The 22,981-nt window shown below is 41.3% G+C and overlaps 1 protein-coding gene across 1 annotated transcript in view; it reads left to right on the plus strand.

Annotated features, from left to right (window-relative positions):
- CCDC146 (coiled-coil domain containing 146) overlaps positions 1-22,981 on the plus strand; it is a gene marked incomplete at both ends in the record, with an annotated part of 109,213 nt that overhangs the window by 52,644 nt on the left and 33,588 nt on the right. Inside the window, 4 exons of the mRNA XM_082846652.1 lie at positions 8,088-8,170; positions 11,059-11,268; positions 18,973-19,030; positions 20,885-21,058. Of these exons, the coding sequence (XP_082702778.1) occupies positions 8,088-8,170; positions 11,059-11,268; positions 18,973-19,030; positions 20,885-21,058 (525 nt within the window). The remainder of the gene's footprint in view (positions 1-8,087; positions 8,171-11,058; positions 11,269-18,972; positions 19,031-20,884; positions 21,059-22,981) is intronic.

The raw sequence follows: 22,981 nt of genomic DNA on the forward strand, positions 1-22,981 counted from the left end.
CATAAAATTATCAAGTATGATAAGGACAGAGAAATGTTTGAATTTAATAATTAAGAGGTCACTGGGGCTCCACTTCTAATCAAGATGGAATAACATAAACTAGATTTACTCTCCTACCTGAAACAACTGAAAAATGGACCAAATCAGGTGAAACAATGGTTTTCAGACTTTGGACAACAACACAGGACAGTGATCCCTAGGAATAGGCAAATAAAAGAGTTGAGAACTACAACTGCCCCGTTTTACTACTTAGAGAGTGTTTCCAAATGATAGCATAGGGAGGGGATTCCACACAGAGCCAGGTGGTCTTGCTGATTTGAGGAGACAGACTTTAGGGTTCAGGGAGGCCAAGTTGACTAAAATATACAGGTGAGGCAATGGAAGAGTTTCAAAGAGAGAGAGAGAGAGAGAGAGAGAGAGAGAGAGAGAGAGAGCGCTCCAAAAATCTGCCGAGGGAAACTGATCAGTGCATGCGTGTGAGGACACCACTGAGGCTGGGAAAGAACTCCCAGAGAGGAGGGAAAGGAACAATACTTGGAGTTCATGCAGAGCCAAGAAGAGTTCATGTTAGGAGGTTTAAAAGACCTGTTGACACAGTAGAAGGGCACTGACTTAGTAGTGGGACCAAATTAGCCCAGAAAAAGGATTATTCTGGACTTCCTTAACAAAGTTTAAAAGCAAGGCTTGAAAGGATCAAACCGTTTCCAAGAAACTTAACTGTGACTCACAAACCCCCAAGTATTTAAAGGAATACTCCTCCCCAAAAAAGAAAGAAAAATCCATTTCACAATAGTGTAAAACTCACAGTGTCTGGCATCCAATCAAAAATTAGTAGGCAGGCTTCCCTGGTGGCCCAGTGGTTGAGAGTCCGCCTGCCAATGCAGGGGACACGGGTTCGTGCCCCGGTCCGGGAAGATCCCACATGCCGCGGAGCGGCTGGGCCCATGAGCCATGGCCGCTGAGCCTGCATGTCCGGAGCCTGTGCTCCGCAACGGGAGAGGCCACAACAATGAGAGGCCCACATACCGCCAAAAAAAAAAAATTAGTAGGCATGCAAAGAAGCAGGAAAATCTGACCTATAATGAGAAGAATCAATCAATGGAGTAGACACAAAAATAGAACTAGTAGACAAGGACATTAAAACAGCTATTATATATATTTTGAATGTAGGGGGAAAGGTAGAGGAAAACATGCGCATAATGAGAGAAGTGGAAGTTATAAAAAGACCCAAATCAAACTTCTAAAGATGAATAATACAACATTTGAGATGAAAAGTTCACCACATGAGTTTAAGAGCAGATTAGACACTAAAGATAAAGAGATTAGTGAGCTTTAAGATATAGCAAGAGAAACTATCCAAAATGAAACAAAGAAAAAAGACTGGAAGATAAAAATGAACAGAACATCAGTGATCTGTGGACATCAAGTGGCCAAACAAATGATTAATTAGAGTCACAGAAGAAGTAGACAAGGGGACGGAAAAAAATGTTTGAAGAAATAACACTTGAAATTTTTCCAAATTTAAGGAAAACTATAAACCCACAGATTGAAAACTTTGAGCAAATCTCAAGCCAAAGAAAACCACACCAGGACATATCCTAAACAAATTATTGAAAAACGGTGATCATGAGAAAAATATCAAAATCAGCCAGAGAAATGAGGACGTCATTTGTCCGTTTACCAGTCTGGTGATGGAGCGGGAGCCTGGTCACTATGGATTGGTGAGTGACTGGAAGGTAAGGGAGTGGAGATAAAGGGCAGAGACAACTCTTTTGAGAAAAACTGAAACGAAAGAGAAGGAGAGAAAGAAAGGGGTAATTACATGGGAGCATAGCATCCAAGGGGTGTTTGGTTTTGTTTGTTTGTTTTTAATGAGATAGACTTGAGCAAATTTACAGGTTGAGGATAATGCTAATGATAATAATAATAACTAACATTGATTAAGCCCTTATTTGTGTACTAGATACTATACTCAATACCTTACATATATTGATTCATTTGGTCTTCACTAGAGTCTTATGTAATGGGGGCTGTTTTTGTCTCTCTTTTATAACTGAAGAAACCTGAGGTACAGATTGATTAAATATTACTCTTAATTACAGAGTTAAAAAGTAGCAGAGCTGGAATTCAAACCAAAGTCCTCTTGTAATGTACTTGACTTCTATGTGTTGAGCCAGCAAAGTAGGATAAGTAGAGGTTATAAAGGAGAGAAGGTATAACTGATGCCTGGGAAGAAGTAGGAGAGTATATGTTTGACAGCCCAGGTGGATGGGTTGGACTTGACAGGAGGAAAGGAAGATTTCATTTTCGAGATTTGGGGAAGGAAGTTAAGAGTGGGTGTAGGTGTAAGATAAATGGATTCGTTGATGAGTTTAGGTGGCCTGATTTTGTTTGGTAAATGAGTTAGGTGTACAGAAAAGCTAAAACTTGATATAACGACTAAGGGGAAAAGTCAAACAAAAAGAGTGATGAATCACTGTTGAGAGTTCAATTGCGTTTGAGCGACGTCAAATGGCTATGTTGTTTATTTCTAGCAGTGAAAGGGAGAGGGTGAGAGGGAGATAAGGATGGTAAGGATTTGTCTACCTCCCACAGCACGGCAGCTATTTCTCAGGATGAGACCACCAGTAGGTAACGTCAAAGAGGCAACAGGAATAGAGTAGGTTAATAACGATGGCCACCTCGGTTGCCCTGCAAACACCCACACAAACACCTAATTGTTTCCTCATGCTGACCCCCTTCCAGATAAGTTCACTTGGTAAAAGCTCTTACTGAGCTATTACTTTCCTTGGAATGTCCTAAAATTTCAATTTTCAAAAATTTTTTCCATATTATTACATGTCATCTATGAATCATGAACTCTTGTTAAACTTTGAGCTCTAGAGTAAATGTTTCCTTCCATTCTCAATTACGAACAAGGCAATTCAGTAATACAAGTACCTATTGTGAAATCATATTTATGAACTTATGACATTATATCTAACCTTTTGTTGTCTATACTCTTTGACAACTTAAGCTCGGGCTTTATGCTCTATTTCTTAGATTCTGCATTTATAAAACGTGACAAACTTGGTTTCTGTACCCAGTTGTATCATGCAGTGTGAAAATGCAACTATCTTTTCCACGTTTATGTTTATGAGCAAAGCATTTCATCTACTAGAATTGAATCTTTTTCTTTTTAAGAGATTTGTTTTTAGTAGAGTAGACCAAATAAAGATAGGTTATCAGTCCTCTTTCCGAACATCTATGACTTCACCTTTTCCAAGTTATGTAAAAACTACAAAGGCATATCAGATGTTTTGCCCTGTCAGCTTTCTTCCAGATTCTGGGGTACCAAAGGCAATCTGGCTGGTGGAGTGATGGAAATAGCAAATAGGAAAGGAAATCTCTCCACCTTCCTGCTTTTAATGTGGTCATAAAACCTGCCAACAGGCATCCTTGGCCCACCTGCCATCAAGCTTGGAACTACTGCTGTTTCAGATGAGACTCAAGTTAGGGAAAATACAGCTGAGTTTTCAAAAAGTCTGAGCTAGAATTTGGCTGTATCTGCCACTAGGATCTGATCACAGTACTCTGCAGTTTGAAATTCTGCTCTGAATTCCTATTGCTTACAGCAAGAGTTTTCAAGCATATTTTAACAGCCTTGTATTATTAAAAGTACTATGTATACATTGGAGAAAATTAGGAAATACAGATAAGGAAAAATAAAAATATAAAAACCATACATTCTTACTACCCAAAGGACATCATTTTAAAAATCTTAGTTCTTATCCGAGATCAGTACTTTATTGATAGTCTCTATTTGATGAATTGTCATCATAATCACTTCTAATTCTTTAAATGTGGTTTCCTTTCATTCTTTCAACATATTTATAATAGCTGCTTTGGAGTCTTTGTTAAGTCCAACGTCTACACACCCAAAGCAGTTTCCAATCTTTTTTCCTTGCACGTCTCATGACTTTTTGTTGAAAATTGGACATTTTGGATAACGCTGGAGCAACTTCGGATTCTGATCCTCCCCAGGCTTCTTCCTGTTGCTGTTTTGTCTTTGTTATTGCTGTTCAAACGTTTATTTGTTTAGTGACTTGGCTGAACTAATTCTGAAGTGTATCCTCCGTAGTGTGCAGCCTCTGCTGTCTCTGTGTAATCTTTCCTTGTTTTTATTAAGTTTGGCTTCTTGGGTGCCGTGCTCCATAGCTTGGTCAGTCATTGATTAGTCAGAGATTGTATTTAAGCCTCCCGAGCCAGTAAAGGTTTCATCCTTTTCCACTGAGTCTGTATGTGGCTTGGGGACCACTTTCAAGGTTCAGGGCGTTTACACATCTGCCCCACCTTTAGCTCAGCGACTGATAGCTTGGAAGTACCCTCTCTGGTCATGCCCGAGAGGTCACAGCCTTGAGCTTTTCCACAGCCTTCTCGACCACCAGTACTGACTGTAATATTAGCAGGGTCCTCTTTGACTGTCTCTGGCCACTATTTCTCTGTTAAACTTCTGCTGATCTGCCTCCACCGGTATCACCAAGCTATGAGCCTCCTCTTACTGTTCATTCCTGTGATAGCTATTGTTTTTGACAATGCTCTGGGGCATGAATAGTCTACACTGTTCCAAGTAAAGTGAGCATTCTCAGGCAGGACTTGATCAGCAGAAGCTGGGGTGCTAGGGGACTCTGATCTTCCTAGGTTGCCACGCCTGCCCAGAGACTCCTTGGAAAGCAGGAGCTTGGGGAGTGGGAAGTGGGCACTACTGAACGGCTGCAGCCGCCCCCCGGTGAAGTTCTTTCACAAACGGAGCTGGGCAGGAGGGGAGGTGGAGTGCAGCAGTTTTCTGGGGCTGCCCCACCCACCTGAATGCATCTTCAGGAATAGGAAGCTGGGGGCAGTGGGCTCTTCATTGGCCGCCAACCCTGCCCGGAATAGTTCTTACACAACTGGGAGCTAAGGGTGATGGATGCAGCTCATGGTGCAAATGCCACAGTCTCCCACGCTTCTTAGTGAGTTTCAGTAGATTTTGTTAAATAAATGCCTCTCAATTTCTTGCACACCCTTAGGTCAACTTCCAGACACCGTAAATGGTTGTCTTAGATAATTTTGACCAGTTTAATCAATGTTTCTTTGACAGAGAGGATTCATCGAGCTCTTCACACTACCATTCTGGAAGTTCCACCCCCCTGGAAAGGGTCTATAATTTATAATTGTACTTATTTGCTTTAACTTACAATACAAAGAAAATAATTGCAAAATACCAAATATACTTCTTTATGAATAATAAAACTACTGAGTGTAGTTTTAAGCATTCTGTAATTTCTTTTGTGTCTCTCTCCTTGAACTGTGGGCTACTGTAGGGAGGCCCTATGTCAGTTCACTTGTTTCCATTGTGCAGGGCGGTTGGTGGAAGGTAATGGTCTCTTCAGCCTTAAAACAAAATACTATATGTGTTTCTAAACATGTGATTCCATAATTACCTTACCCAATGGCTTACCTCCAGTGGCTATCTTACTAGGCTAGTTTGTTGGCTAGTTACAAGGCTGGCTCCCATGTGGCCTTCATAGTATACACATACTCATATAAGCCCACACTCACACACACAACCTTTTCCCAGTTACTTTTCTCCTTTAAGAGTGTCCATATGCAAAGATTTTTTTTTTTAACCAGTTAGACTTTAAAGGTACAGTGCCTATTCCCACACCCTTTTTAGGAGCCAATGACAATGTCTGTGATACAAAATAAATTATGTATTGGCTCAAAAATCCAGAAAGAAAACCGCAGAACCAAAATAAATGTGTTTAATTAAATATCTATAAAATCTAACATTAGGTCAACCCACCAACAGCAACTCAACACTTAAGAAGTTACACATGGGGGGTTCCCTGGTGGCGCAGTGATTAAGAATCCGCCTGCCAATGCAGGGGACACAGGTTCGAGCCCTGGTCTGGGAAGATCCCACATGCTGCAGAACAGCTAAGCGTGTGCACCACGACTACTGAGCCTGCGCTCTAGAGCCTGTGAGCCACAACTACTGAAGCCCACGCACCTAGAGCCCGTGCTCCGCAACAAGAGAAGCCACCTCAATGAGAAGCCCATGCACCACAACAAAGAGTAGCCCCCGCTTGCCACAACTAGAGAAAGCCCACGCGCAGCAATGAAGACCCAACACAGCCAAAAAAAATAACAAATTAAATTAAATTAAAAACAAGAAGTTACACATAAATTATATAGTGAGAAGTGGAACCTCCTCAAAGGTTTTAAATATCCTGTTCCCCATATTTCACTCATACATAAAAAAGAGGGTTGTGGGGACTGGAACCCAGGCCTGGCACCAGCTTGTAGGGCCCTCGTGAAAGATCCCAGATACTTTCACAAAGACATGGTTGCATAGTGCATTTAACAATGTTTTCCTACCCTGATTCTGGTAGAGAAACCATGAAACCCCACTCTGTAGACTCAGGCACTTGCATGTTCTCGGTTCCATTCATTCATTTGCTCACTCAGCACGTATATGCCAAACACCTACACTGTGCCTGGGGTTCTACTGGCTGAGGATACAGTGAAGAACAGGGTAACCCAGGCCCTTTCCTCACCGGGCTTTATACCAGCTGAGGACTAACATTCTTTTGATCATAATAAATAAATGTACTATTACAGCCGGTAATATGTTACGTTATGAAGTACAGAGTTGTCTGGGGGGTGCGGTGTATGTGGGTATCCGTCTTAGATATAGACTTCAGAGAAGGCCTTTTTATGGACTTTTTAGCTTTTCAAGGCCTTTTTATGGATATTGAAGCTGAGGTACGAAGAAAGAGTTGGAGTGAAGGAGGGTGGGAATGAGGAATGGCCAATGCAGAGGCCTGAGGAAGGAAAGGGGTTCGTGCGTTTATGGAAACAGAAGGCGGCCGGTGTGGCTGCAGCAGTAGGAGCTGGAAGATGGTGCTGTGAAAAGGGGCTGATGGGAGGGAAGCAGCGTCAGACAGGACCTCAGGGGTTGTACCAAGGGTCTTGAATTCTATTCCACTTGAAAAGTTTTGAGCACCAAGCATAACAAGAGCATGTTTGATTTTTTAAAATGATCTCCATGGGAAGTAGATGGATAGGGGCCCTGAGTGGAAACACAGATGGGGAGGGGGCGGTTGGAGTTTCGCTGTAGTCCGGCTGAGAGATGGTGTGACCGAGACTGGCGGGATAGGGAAGGGAGAGGAAAGTGGATGGACTCAAGAAATATTCTGAGCTAAGAACAACAGGGCATTGAGAAACCCAAATCTTATCTTTAGTTCTATTTTTTGTTGCCATGTCACCAGCAGTCCAGTTAAGTCCAACCTAATGCAAATGCTCATCGCATTATGGTAACACTAGTGTTTGCTGTTGTGTTATGATGTCTGTTAGCTACTTATCACCTAACTCAGAGAGTAAATCAAAAGTTCTTTTGCCAGAAATGAAAAAGGAATAAATACAATCACTTTGTGTACCAGATAAATTTTCATGTTTCTTTGACAGCAGAGGCAGAGGCATCGTGGTACAGAGGAATGATAATGGATTTTTGGAGCTGGACCACTTGGGTTTAAATCCTGACTCTGCCTTTAACTAGCTCTATAACTTTAAACAAATTACTTAACCTTTCTAAACTTTAGTTTGAAATGGAGATAATTCCTGTTCACAAAACATTTTCAGGAATAAAATAACTGATGTACAACAGTTGCTCATAAAAGATGCTCAATAATTATTAGTTCTCTCACCTTACAAATAGCCATCCTAGTCATCTATACTTTGTAGGTTGTTTGCTAAACCTAGAAATATGGTTGTTTTAGAACCGAAAGAATTTCACTCAATTCCTTCCCTCGATTTACAGATGAAGAAATCACAGCCTTCATCTAGAGAGGTAAAAGAACTCGCCCAAGAACTCAGAGAAGAACGGAACTAGAACCATTTTCTCTGAACACCTACCATCTTTCTAATAAGCCTTATTGCCTCATATGTTTCCTAATGTTTAACTGAAAGATTTTATGGTACATCCATATACCCATTTTATCTCTGCTTAAAGCATAAAGGAGGTGATGGCTAATAGTGGTCCTGTATTCCTGTGTTCTCTTTGCTAGTTACATGCTATGGGGAAACTTCCTGGAACCAGGATGGCAGAGTTAAAAGCCAAGTACACTTTGCTGCATGATACTGTGAAAAGGTATGCTATTTACCGGCGTGAAGACACCTTTACTCACATCTCTACTTCTTACTTGTAGTGGGACCTGTCTTATTTTTCATTTTCCCAAAAGCAGACTCTGAGACAAAGATTTGAGTTCAAGCATTTTAAGAAGTATACCAGAAATTATTGTGAGACAGTGGGGAAGTGAGATGGGGAAGGGTGTTATCCAGCTGGGGGTGTGTTAATCTTCAGGTTAACATTGCAGGCAACTGGGGCTCAGTCTCACTGAAGACTCTCTGAGTGACTGTAGAACACACCTCAGAGCTCTCCCACTGAAGGGTGAGGACGCTGGCATATTTGTTCACTCATTTCCATCCTTCGTTGATCAAAGATTGCTTCTGGGTAGGCGAGCTCTTGGCACTTCTAGCTTACCCTGTGAGAAGTCAAGAAGTTCCATTGGCCAGAGAAAGCTCTCAGGCAGAGGCATACAGATGCTGTTGCTATGTATGATAACTGTCCATCGAAGCTACAGGTGACCCCTAGAGTGTGCCAAGGGGACTTCGGTGAGGCCCTGACATTCTCTGCTACAGCACACTCCTGTAAGATTCTCTCCTCCCCACCTTTCTTCATCACTCAGAGGTGTAGGTTCTGTGACAAGCCCAGCCTCCATCTGCTGAGATTCCTGTCTTTACTTCTCACCTGTTCCTCCTATCCCTGGCTACTCGCCTTAGCCCAGTCCTAATTAGCAGAGGTCAGAAGACGAGGTTTCAACAGAATAATTCAACAAGGTTTCCTAAGCATCTGCCATCAGCCACTGGGAATCAAGGGGGAAGGAGAGTGAGAAAGAAGGGGAAATTCTGTTCCGCTGCTACTCCCAAGCCTCCTTCTTCCTTTTCCCCACCTTCTGCCTCATAGCTTTGCATGACATCTTCATTAAAATCCAAGCAGAGACACAGTGAATGGAAACTCCATCCTGTGATTCCCCAGCCATCCTCTCCCCCGATCTCCAACCATTACTCCTACTTCTTTTCTTGCTCATGCATTCGGCTACTCTGAGGATGGGAGCCTGAGGGAGGAGTGAAGGAGAAGAGCAGAACTGCATCCCTACGTTCCCTTCACTTTGACTCCACCCCATACGCACTCTGTTCCTAACCAACCTCCAGTGTCAGAGAGACATGCAGGACCAAGGCTATGACGTTACTTCTTTCTCCTTCCAGGCTGTGTTGCAAAACCATTACTTCCCTTCTGCTACCACATTTTACCCCCTCCTGACCCCTTAGTTCCCTCTTTTGTGATTACAACAAATACCCACCACTCTCTCCCACCCCACTGCCTGGTGGGTGGGAGAGGCATGAAGATATCGACACTTTACTCTTGCTGCCGGGGCTGTAGCAGGACAGATATAGGCTAGAAATGCTGGACTGAAATTGAACGAGTCTTCCATAGAAACCACATTATAAGAGTTGTTAAATTCTCTTCTGCTGACACTATATTTCAAGTCCATGTATGTAAGTTACCACATGTCTTCTGGCTGGAACCCTAACCACCTTGTTCACCTACTTTCTGAGGGAAAACAGGCACTATGGCCCATGCCAATACCTTACAATTCCATAGTTGAAGACTCATGTTAAGGACATCAGGTAACTTCAGATTTACAAAGTATATACAAGGAAATTGAACTGTAAGAAATAACTCCAGCTTTCATTAACGGAAATTGCATCTATTATCTTTATAGCTGTTGTTGCTATTTGGTACCTAACATAGCGCCTGGGGCATAGGATGTCCCAATAAATGTTCTGCTGTTGAGCAAGTGACATATTGAAGCCTGAGAAAATGGGTGGGGCTGGTAACTTCAGTTGAGACAGGCTTGATTAAGTTATTGGGCATCTCTGCAAATGAGCAGAAACCTGAAGATTTCTCCCGGTGAGGAAAGTTGTTGGGGAGCACACACACACACACACACACACACACACACACACACACACACACACACACACACAGAGCTGCCTTTAAAACAGGAACTGGCAGGGTCTTGCTTCCGAACAGGAGAGATGGCAAATGTGAGGAAGTTGGGTTTCTGAGAAAGATAAATCAAGGCTGCCGGTAAGGCTGGAGCTGATGTTAGCGTATGACGCAGCATAGGCGAATGATTTCTAGAAGGTTACTGGAGATTCCATTAAGTCCAGTTTCTATATTCATTCAGTTCTGCCTCTAGCCAGATGCTTAACCCTTTTCCCAAGATAAAGCCAAAGCCATAGAATATAACTGGAGTTGTAGGAATCGCCCTCTGCTCTGACATTCACGTCCAGCTGTAGCCAGGCACTGATGTTATGATCAGAAATCTGTAAATTAATTGAAGTCCATAATTTTACAGGAGAATTTTTCTTCCTAGTTTCCTAGCAAAGTGTCATTAGAAAACGTACTGTCTTTTCTTATCACTAGGAAGAAAAGGTTTTCCTTCAATCAGGTCATGAGAGTCCAAGAATTCGAGAAAGCCAGGGTTGCTGGGGCAGCTGGAGGGAGGACCCACTCTTTTCATTATTATTCTTCCCACCCTTGGAAGGTCATGATCATTCTTTAATGTCAAGTGCAAACATCACATTCCCATCCAACTAAGCCTTTCTCTGTCATCTCCCACCTTCCTGATCAAGACACTAGCGGTAGCACTTGTCAGCTGGTATTCCCTCTGCCTATTCACGTCTGCTCCCCTCTGCTAGACTGTGAGCTCCACTTGCCTCTAGTACCTAGTGCAAGACTTGGCACAAAAATGCCACTGAATTGAATTGAACCTAGGAATGGAAGGAACAGGGGCAGCAGTGTGGACATACTCCCTCCACTCCTCGCTAGAACCCTCCCCACAGGAGTTACTAAAGGTATTGAAGGTGTACACTTCTCATTATGCAAATCTCTGTTTTTATGGGACCCAGCATGCAAGAGTCAGAGGTCCAACTGCTACAGGAGGCCAAACATTTCACTGAGCAAATACAACAGCAGGAGTTTCACCTGAAGCAGGCTGATAATTTTCCACAGGCATTCACCACCGAGGTCTCCAAAATGAGAGAAGAACTTCTCAAGTATCAAAATGAATACAGTGCAGTGGAGGAAAGAGAGTTCCATAATCAGTACAGGTTGAATAGGTAAGTACATGATTCTCTCAAGCTCGCTGAAGACAGATACAAGCAGAGGTGTTTCCACATAAACGAAATGAGGAAAATTAGACTAACTGAAGAAGGAATTTTAGGTAGAGTATGAGAGAGCAGTGTTAAGAGGACGACAAGCCTAGCTCTTTCCTTGATTCCCTAGAACAGGCAGTCCCTGAAAAAGAAGGTTACACAACTTGCAGTAAGAAGCTCAGGTGACAGGGAGACGCTCTCAGGAAGAGGAGATCCCTGTAGTGGTTTCCGTGTGTCAGGAAAGCCATACCCATCAGGAGCTGCAACCAAAGAACACACTCCATAGAACCAGGACCTGGCACACACTCTCCGCCTTTCCAGCCCTGGTGGTGGCCCCTTACCCTCTTGCGATATCAGATCCTATGTCTGCATGGCCGGTACCCCACAAGCACTTGCCAAACAAGCTGTATGTGAACGGAGGGTCACATCTGTTTCACTTGATTCTTCTAATATAGGAATGGGGACCACATAGTCAACCCTATTCTCCTATTACCAGACTGTTCCTTAGGATCCAGGAAGAAAGTGATACCCTTTTGGAAGACACATTCACTTATCCAAATCTGGAGGATGTCATTCAGTGAACTACAGCAGAAATGTATTGCTAGAAGGGATAAATGTTATTTCTAAAATCTCCTCTAACATTCCTCCTGTGAAGAGCAAGTCAGTGAAAGAGTTTGTTCAGCAAATCACACTATTTAGATTGAATTTCAAAACAACTGCAAAATCCAGGTTTTGTGCTCTGTGCTGTGCCTGGGTACCGGAGAGAAAGCTAAACCACCACTCCTAGAATTTGTTACCATTTAAGGTGACAGAACTTTCTCTGGCTATTTTTAAGAGTAGGTAGAGTTCCCTCAGAGCGAATGTAGCTCAGTCCTGCCAAGAGATAAGCGAGTGACTTCGGTGACCTTTGGAGGACTTTGCCCACCCTGGTTTTGAATCCTCTCTTTGGGGCCTATTATTTCAACTGGGGGAAGAAGAAGACTAGCTTAATCAGGAGAATTATATTCAGGGGGAAAGAAATCTGAGTCCTTCTTTGTCTTTCAGTCTAAACTTGTTTCAGGCTCACCAGTGAGATCTGTAAAAAGAAAGCCTAACTATTTCTGTGCTCTGTAAGCACTCTTTTAGTTGAGAAAATAATGAAATTAAAACAATTGGTGGCTGTTCATTAGTATTGAAAATATGAATGCTTGACATTTCCACGAAAGGGTAAGAGGACCATAAGTCAGTTGATATTTAAGTTGTTTAAAATTTCCAAGTATTCCTGCCAAGGGGAGAAGAAAAAAAAAAAAAAAAAGACCAGAACTCTTGCCTTTTAGGTATAGACAGGCAAATTGTTCACTGAGTTGCTTGGGATGGGGCTGGAGGTGGAGGACTGTACATAGTGACCAGCAGTAAACAAGGACATTCAAAATTAACATTTGCAGAAATGTTTAGTGTGTATTCATGTTGGATTTGTTAACATGTTATACTGTAGCTTAAGCAAACTCCCTTGCATTCTCAAATACTAGCAGCTCAAGAATTAACAAACTTATTTTCATAAAAATAATGGTGATACCAAAAGAAATACCAGGAAAGAATTATAGGCTGTATACTTCATTGGCTTAACATTACATGGTATGGAAACAAATTCACTCAACACTCCCTCCCCAGGAAAAAAGTAGATATTTCCATCCCCACATAAAAATAAAGAAACTAAGCCAGGGAGGGGGAAAAGAAAAGAAAAAAAACTATTCATCCAAATATTCAGATGATATTTTTCAAATCAGCACAACAAAATCTCATTTTATTCAGAGCCTGAATAACAGAAGCCCAAATAACTAGCACTCCCCCACCCCAGCATCTTTAGGAACTTCTGACTCACTGGCAGCTACTAAGAACAAGATACTGTTCACATAAGCTAGAGAAAAGATATTCCTCTATAATTTGATTTTCTTATGTTTTCACATAATATAAACTCCTATTAAATGCGAATGGTGAGCATAATTACAGGACTGGTTAATAATTAAATCTGTTACAACAGTTCCTGGTTTGGGATTAATATTCATAGATGATCTCTTGATAAATATGCAGTTCAGGAAAGAATATGTAACTTACTTAAATAAATTAAGTAAATACATTACAAATAAGTAATGAAGTGATTAAATAAATACTGTTGAGAACTTATTTTAGAAACAAAGTAGAATTCATTATCTTTCCAAAAACTTTCCCTGAAAAGACTCTTTAGTACTCTTTTCAAGGTTTTCCTTGCCTTCACTTTGTTACGTTTTGGGGGGCTTCTCTGCTTACTAGTTAAGTCCTGAGATTTGGACGGCAAATCAATTGTGTCTCTCATGCTAAATCTGATATATTCTGACAAGTCTCCATCAGCTGGGGAAACAGGGCCGTGGTCGGTCAGTGCTGTCTGTCATGGGTGTGGACGTGGAGAGGGGGACACGCGTGCTGCACGTGTGCAGGACCATCACAGTGTGACCATGGCCTTGGTAACTATTTCCTCTGCCACAGCTGCTTCCCTGTTGGTGCTCACCCAGGGGTTTAGCAGTCATTTTCCATTCTTAGTCCAACAGTAACAGCACAATTGGAACCAAGAAACAAACAGATCCGGTAAGAAAGGAACAGAGGGATTATTTTAGTGATGTCTCTGGAATTCCAGAAAGTTAGAATATGACAGAGGGCCATACAGTGCATCAGGATTAGTGGTAAGGAAAAACTCACAGCTGGAGCACATTTTACCTTCTAAACATTAAAAACAAAAAAACCAAACCTTTCCTGCGCCCCCTGTGCCAACCAAGAACAGAGCGAGCTTAGAACAGGTTTTGCAGCGTATAGTCCTCATAACTGAGAGAGAAACACCCAAGATACACGTTTACAAGGCAGATCCAACCCTACAACTAACGATTCCACTTTCTGTCCGGGCCTCCCCACTCAAGGCAAGGTTTGAATTGCTTACAGACTTCCTGTGTGATTCTGAGTCGTGTCAGAGATTGAGAACTGTGGGTCCACAGAGCGGTCCTCAGCACTGACTACTCTAAGAATCCCCTGAGGCTTCTCTCAGTGGCCACTCAGTCTGTGCTCCAGCACCTCCAGCGATGGGGGCTCACAGCCTCCCACAGCAGCCCAGCCCAGCCCAGCCCAGCCCAGCTTCGGGCAGCCTGACTCTTAGATGGCTTTCGCTTGTATTGGTTCAGAAATCTCCCTGCTTACAACTTCCACCCATTCAGGCTGGTTCTACTCCTGATGTGGATGACGCCTCTCCGCGCTTGGCAGCACACAGGGCTTCCAGCAATCCCTCTTCACCCACAAGTCCTTAAAACCAGAACCCTTTGATGACATGGTTTCAGTTCGGACTCTTGCTGTAGAAAAGGAATGAATCCTGAGGAGCTCTGACACTGAACCACCCCTTAGTCAGAAAAGCTGAAAATGTCAGATGTAGATTTTAATGTCAGTTTGAAAGTTTACAGGTTTATGTATATCAAGAGGCACACGTACAATAACGTTTTTTCATCCCAGTAACGCCACGCAAAAATGAGAACCCAAAACGAGAAAACAGACAATGCATAAAGATGTTTGTTACATTATTATTTATAAAAGCAAAAAATCTAAAGCAATCTAACTTCTAAAAAATAGTGGAATATTTCAATAGCAATGTATTCCAGAGGGAGCTTGATACTGAAAAGCACCCTGGAGTCAGATAGAGCTAGGTTTGATAGTCACTTCAGCCTTGACCGGTGAATTTGGAAGAGGTGCCTAACTCCTCAGTTTCTTCATTTGTACATTGAAGGTAACAATAGCCACTGAGAAAGGATCTGCAGTTTAGAAATGATGTTTGTGAAGACCGTGGCATATAGTAGGTTCAGTATATATTAGATAATATCAATATTAAGGATTATTTTATTATGGTACATCCACCCACTAGAAAACCTTGAAACTAGCTATTAAACTATTAATTATGAAGTCCGTTTTGCAACTTGGGAAACTATTTTAATTACACGTTAGGTAAAAATGGATTCAATAATATATACATATTTAATATAATTTCATTAAAATATACAAGGAAAATAAAAATGATCAACTGTGGTATGAGAGGTGTGGGATTATGAATGATGTATTTCTATAAATAAAAGTATACATCTTTTAAAGGAAAAACGTCAATGTTTCTTAACAAAAAAGAAAAAAATCAGATGGCTTCACAGGCAAATTCTATCAAACATTTAGAGAAGAGCTAACACCAATCCTTTTCAAACTCTTCCAAAAAACTGCAGAGGGAGGAACACTCCCAAATTCATTTTACGAAGCCACCATCGCCCTGATACCAAAACCAGAAAAAGATATTACAAAAAAAGAAAACTATAGACCAATATCACTGATGAACACAGATGCAAAAATCCTGAACAAAATACTAGCAAACAGAATCCAAAAACATATTAAAAGGATCATACATCATGATCAAGTGGGATTTATCCCAGGGATGCAAGGATTCTTCAATATACACAAATCAATGTGATACACCATATTAACAACTTGAAGAATAAAAACCATATGATCATCTCAATAGATGCAGACAAAGCTTTTGACAAAATTCAACACTGATTTATGATAAAAACTCTCCAGAAGAGGGGCATAGAGGGAACCTACCTCAACATAATAAAGGCTATATATGACAAACCCACAGCGAACATCATACTCAATGGTTAAAAACTGAAAGCATTTCCACTAAGATCAGGAACAAGACAAGGATGTCCACTCTCGTCACTCTTATTCAACATACTTTTGGAAGTCCTAGCCACGGCAATCAGAGAAGAAAAAGAAATAAAAGGAATACAAATTGGAAAAGAAAAAGTAAAACTGTCACTGTTTGCAGATGACATGATACTATACACAGAAAATCCTAAAGATGCCACCAGAAAACTACTAGAACTAATCAATGAATTTGGTAAGGTTGCAGGATACAAAATTAATGCACAGAAATCTCTGGCATCCCTATACACTACCAATGAAAAATCAGAAAGAGAAATTAAGAAAACAATCCCATTTACTATGGCAACAGAAAGAATAAAATACCTAGGAATAAACCTACCTAAGGAGGTGAAAGACTTGTACTCAGAAAACTATAAAACACTGATGAAAGGAATCAAGAGATGGAGACATATACTACGTTCTTGGATTGGAAGAATCAATAGTGTGAAAATGACTATACTACCCAAAGCAATCTACAGATCCAATGCAATCCCTATCAAACTACCAGTGGCATTCTTCACAGAATTAGAACAAAAAAATTTACAATTTGTATGGAAACACAAAAGACCCTGAATGGCCAAAGCAATCTTGAGAAAGAAAAATGGAGCTGGAGGAATCAGGCTTTCTGACTTCAAACTATACTACAAAGCTATAGTAATCAAGACAGTATGGTCCTGACACAAAAACAGAAATATAGATCAATAGTACAGGATAGAAAGCCCAGAGATAAACCTACACACATATGGTCACCTAATTTACGACAAAGGAGGCAAGAACATACAATGGAGAAAAGATAACCTCTTCAATAAGTGGTGCTGGGAAAACTGGACAGCTACATGTAAAAGAATGAAATTAGAACACTACCTAACACCATACACAAAAATAAACTCCAAATGGATTAAGACCTAAATGTAAGACCAGACACTATAAAACTCTCAGAGGAAAACACAGGAAAAACACTCTTTGTTTGCCCAGCAAAGGAAACCATAAACAAGACGAAAAGACATCCCTCAGAATGGGAGAAAATATTTGCAAATGAAACAACAGACAAAGGATTAATCTCCAAAATATACAAACAGCTCATGGAGCTCAATATCAACGAAACAAACAATTCAATTAAAAAATGGGCGGAAGATCTAAATAGACATTTCACCAAAGAAGACATACAGATGGCCAAGAGGCACATGAAAAGATGCTCAACATCACTAATTATTAGAGAAATGCAACTCAAAACTACAATGAGGTATCACCTCACACAGGTCACAATGGCCCTTATCAAAAAATCTAGAAACAATAAATGCTGGAAAGGGTGTGGTGAAAAGTGAACCCTCCTGCTCTGTTGGTGGGAATGTAAATTGATACAGCCACTATGCAGAACAGTATGGAGCTTCCTTAAAAAACTAAAAATAGAACTACCACATGACCCTGCAATCACACTCCTGGGCATATACCCTAAGAAAACTATAATTCAAAGAGAGACGTGTACCACCACAATGTTCACTGCAGCACTATTTACAATAGCCAGGACATGGAACCAACCTAAATGTCCATCGACAGATGAATCAATAAAGAAGATGTGGCACATATATACAATGGAATATTACTCAGCCATAAAAAGAAACGAAATTGAGTTATTTGTAGTGAGGTGGATGGACCTAGAGTCTGTCATACAGAGTGAAGTAAGTCAGAAAGAGAAAAACAAATACCATATGCTAGCACATATATATGGAATCTAAAAAAAATAAATAATAATGGCACTGATGCACTGATGAACCTACTGGCAGGGCAGGAATAAATATGTAGACATAGAGAATGGACTTGAGGACCCGGGGCAGGGGAGGGGGAAGCTGGGGCCAAGTGAGAGTAGCATTGACATATATACACTACCGAATGTAAAATAGTTAGCTAGTGGGAAGCAGCTGCATAGCACAGGAAGATCAGCTCCGTGCTTTGCGATGACCTAGAGAGGTGGGATAGGGAGGCTCAAGAGGGAGGGGATATGGGGATATATGTATGCATATGGCTGATTCACTTGGTTGTACAACAGAAACTAACACAGTATTGTGAAGCAATTACACTCCAATAAAGATTTTAAAAAAAAGAGAGAGAGAGAAAACGGATGATAGAAATGTAATTTAAAATGTCCTAAAGAATTATCCATTTTATGTTTGTTTAAGAAAATATCATTTTATATTTAAAGAAAAGACTGTAAGCCTTATCTTGTGGGAGAGTTTCACATCACCATTTTGAAACTCAGGGACGCTCAGGTGGTCTTTACAATCCAGAGATGGCAGCACACTACCACCCCCTGGTGGCAACACGGCTGAGGTGTAAGATCAACAGCTTGGAAGTAAAATAGCAATTTATACGCAAGCTCTAAAAGGAAAGGTGTAAGTGTCCAAAACTCTGAAAAACTTCAACTTCAGCCTGTGGCCCACACACCTAACCTATACTAAATTCCACGTGGTGCATACTTATTACACAAATGTTAATTTACTTTATTGCAAATACAATTTCATAAAAATAAACCTGGTATGCATGCATCTTTAGACCTACTGGCTAGTGGGATCTGATAATTTGATGAAAGCAGTAGAGGCTGTAGCAGTAATCCAGGCGGGTACTAGTTTACTGCAAATAAAAGAAAAAGTCCAGAGCCCGCCTGAAGGAACTTGAGTCTGGGGGGCAGTTCGTGCTCCCAAGCAGGTACAATATGATGAGAGAACTGCTTTGATGGGTGTGTGTACAGTGTTGAGGCAGGACTGGGGAGGGAGCACCTAAATGGGCCTGTGGGACTCAGTGAAGCCATCACAAAGGATGGACACCAGGTCTGGCAAACACACCTGGGAGTGCATTCTGAGAAGAGAAAATAGAAAGTTATTACTGTGGAAAGAGTTTACTTTTTTGTACTTTGTCAAAGTTGTTTTTGTTTTGCAGCTTAATGGAAGAGAAAAGCCTCATAATAAAGGAAATCGAGAAGATACCTAAGCCAGGAGTAAGTCTTAGATGATCTAGACTTTGTTAAATACAGCTGGATTGAAACATCCCTTTTGATAAATATTAACGTTTATCACAACAACCATACCCGGAAACATTTGAAAGACCCAGAAATCTTAACAATGGATGGTGCTGAAAGGAATATCTGCATAACTTTTACAGTAAACATAAGTGGTGCCTATTACAGGATTTAGCTGTTTGGCATCTAATTCAGGTTATGTTTAGTTGGACAATATCTGCTTTGTTTTCAGAAGAAAAAATGGTTGGCACTTAAAAACATTATTTTTGCTATAGCTATTACTCTCATAGCTTCCTGACTGTCTCAAGCTTATTACAAGAATTTTTTATAAAGGTGTATCACTTATTCATTCCTGCCTAACAAACTGCCCCAAAACATAGTGGTTTAAAACAACAGCCGTTTCTTATTTTCCTCAGTTCTGAATTCTTCTGGTCTGAGCTGGCTCATTTGGGGCTGGAAGGCCTAGGATGGCTTCATTCATGTCAGCCAGTTGGGCCGCTAGTTGGTCTGAGGTCACATGTCACTGGTTACTCTCATGACGGTGGAAGGGTTTCCAGTCTCAGGAAAGAGACAGAGAGTCTCAAGAGAGGGCAAACCCCAACACACGCACTTTTCAAGCCTCTGCTTAAATCACTGTTGGTAACATCACATTGGTCCAAGCAAGTCGCATGGTCACATCTAGAATCAATGGGGAGAGAAATAGGTCCTACCTCTTAATGGGAATAAGGACAAAGACATATTGCAAAGAGGCATGCAAACAAAAATAGGAGGAATTTATGTCCCTTTTTTGGCAATCTATCATAGAAAGTAAATACAGAGATCATCACACTTTGCATTGCTTTCACCTTCTAAATGGTTCTATTTAAAAAGTATGTTGTTGGTGGTCTAATTCCAAGGCATAGAGTAAAATGCCTTTACTCTATATGCATAGAGTAAAATGCTATAATATATATGAGTATGAATATATTGATACATCATATTATATATTAATATAATTATGTATATCTTATATACTAGTACACAAGTACTCCTAACCATCATTTTCAACACAGATTCTGTGGGAAAAAGCATTGTGGATTTTAGTTCCTGACCATAGCATCACCAATTTTACCCTCGAAGCCACAGTGGAGGAGGACGAGGGTGATATGCAGAAAGGCCAGAGCAGGCTAAATGGATCCTTCCACTAAGTCATTAGTAATGTGTGGACCTTCTGAGTATAAGAAGGCTTCTCTCTCACAAGTTAAACACTCCCCAGAAAATCAGTCATGGGAAACAAAGACCTGTTAGGAGTCTGGGGCAGAGGGCATTTGGGGATAATGTGCCTGAGTTAGAGAAGTAGTATTAATAAGAGAGCAGGGGATTAAGGAGTGCCAAGGATACGATATTCCAAATATAAACTTCCTAATCTTTAATTCTCATGTGTGACTCAGGAAAACCATAAACCTGATATTCAAAGATTATTTGCATCTGGTGTTGCCAAATCACAAAGCTACTAGAAAAAAGGCTGGGAATTTTTACTAACGCTTTTTGGTATGAAATAAATATGAACTCAGAAAAAGGAAACACTTAAAGTGTAGGAAGATAAAAAAGAGCATTAATTTAAAAATGAGTTCAAATCTAATGTGAAATGTTTAACACACGCAGTATAATTGCCATGCCTTTATTGAAGAGGTCAGAAATAATAAGTTGCATTTAACTGCGCAAGAAATCATTCATGAATCTCAAAACAAATATAATCAAGATGGTGAGTAAAATTATTTTTAATTTGATTTTTAAGAAGACAAATGTTTGCTCAGACTCTGTATAATCTGATAATTTTCATGACTTTTAAAGGAAATGGAGAAGATGAGAATATTGAGAGAAAGCACTGAAGAATTACGTAAGGAAGTAACACAGAAGAAATTAGAAATTAAAAATTTACGGGAAGATTTGACATCCAAGCAAAAGCAATTACTAAAGGAGCAGAAGGAACTAGAAGAATTGTTCGAATCTCAGGTCACCTTAAAGGTATGTTACTCACAGCTCATAAATATTTAAACATTGTGCCTGCAAGGACATAAAGGGGCATGGGTATGAAGATTGACTGCAAATGTTTGACAAAGACCAAAACACACACACTGAAATGTTCTGCATTGTGACTGATCCTATCAAACTAAACCTGGGCTCTGGGAATTCACAAAAGACTCTGGAGTGTTTGGTAGCATCACTCTAAATTGGAGTCCTGACCTGGGGAAAAGGCCTCTCTAAACCTCGGCAAGCATTCTTCAATATTGGAAATGAGTGTCACAAACACAGTCACTTCCTTCAAGAGCAAGCAAATGTTCTAACCTCTTTTGTATACTGTTATTACTGCTTCCTTCTTTGTTTGATTCCACTTCACTTCCCTCTCACCGTGAAAGTGATGCAGGGCCTGTATTTATGTTTTAGGAGATAATTAAATTTCATTTTATTTTGAAACCTTTGTATAATAGGTCTCGAAACAATCGAAGTAACCTAGACTTATGTCTTAAAACTACATCTGAGACACCTTGGCTTAGAGGACAGTTATGATTCACTTTGACCTCCTTTTCCTTAAGAGTCAGAGCAGTCGGCCAAGATGTACCCAGATGCCACCCAGAACACAGGCACTGAGCACGGGTGAATTTACAAGGAACCCAATGAAACTAAGGCTTCACATGCACGAACCACCACCAAGGTCCTGAACCTAAGTATCATTTATAACTGTTGATTCTTTTTCTTAAAAAGAGCTCCCCAGGACTTCCCTGGTGGCACAGTGGTTAAGAATCCACCTGCCAAGGCAGGGAACACGTGTTCGAGCCCTGGTCCGGGAAGATCCCACATGCCACAGAGCAACTAAGCTCGCGTGCCACAACTACTGAGCCTGCGCTCTAGAGCCCGCGAGCCACAACTACTGAGCCCACGTGCCTAGAGCCCGTGCTCTGCAACAAGACAAGCCACCGCAATGAGAGGCCCGCGCACCACAATGAAGAGTAGCCCCCGCTCGCCGCAACTAGACAAGCCTGTGCGCAGCAACGAAGACCCCAAGCGGCCATAAATAAATAAATAACTTTATAAATAAATAAATATATAATACTTTAAAAAAAAAAAAAAGAGCTCCCCAAATTGTACAAGTTTCAGCCTCACAAAATTTAGATCTGCCTCAAGACTGAGCAAGATCCCAGGGAGAAACGCACCACACTGCAGGGATGTCCTCAACCCCAAGCATCTGTGTTACGCCAGACCCCAAAGTCCAGTGTGATCCTCAGGCAGGAAGGGGCTCTTCCACAACCCCTGCCACGTACATAAGATCCTTGAGGCTAAAAGTGAATCCTCCGCGAATCCACAGAGCACGGTGCAAAGTGACGCGAGACGAAACGAGCTTCTGATCTTGGCCTTGCCATTTACAAGCTGTGTGAGTTTGGGAAAATTATGTACCTTCACTTAGCCTCGGTCTTAGGCAGGGTTCCCTAGAAGCAGAGATTAAGACAAGTATTCACTGAGCAGGAGCTCTAAGGAGAATCCCATAGGGTAGCGAGGGAAACAGGCTAGAGGTGGGGTTCGAAGCGCGCCAAAATACGGTTTCAGGAGAACCCTCCTGGCAACCTGATGCCATGAATTGCACCGCAGTGGTTGCTCCACCCTGAGGCAGAGGGATGGGCTGCTATATCTCCACATGGGTCACAGCCTGCTCCCCTCCACCTTCCAGCCCCCATCCCCCGACAAGGCAGCTCTGCCAGCCATGGCAATCCTGTGGAGAGAACAAGCATGAGCTGTCAGCAGCCTCTGCAACCTCTGAGGGATGGGTGTACCTCCATAAAGGGAATCTATGCAGAGCGCCCAGAGGATGTGTTACACTCAGTTAGCTCCTCTTTAAAATGGCAACAACCATTACCATCTTGTAAGGTCATTATGAATATTAAATGGAATAAT

This window comes from Leucopleurus acutus, assembly GCF_964270905.1.
Source record: "Leucopleurus acutus genome assembly, chromosome: 9".
NCBI lineage: Eukaryota > Metazoa > Chordata > Mammalia > Artiodactyla > Delphinidae > Leucopleurus > Leucopleurus acutus.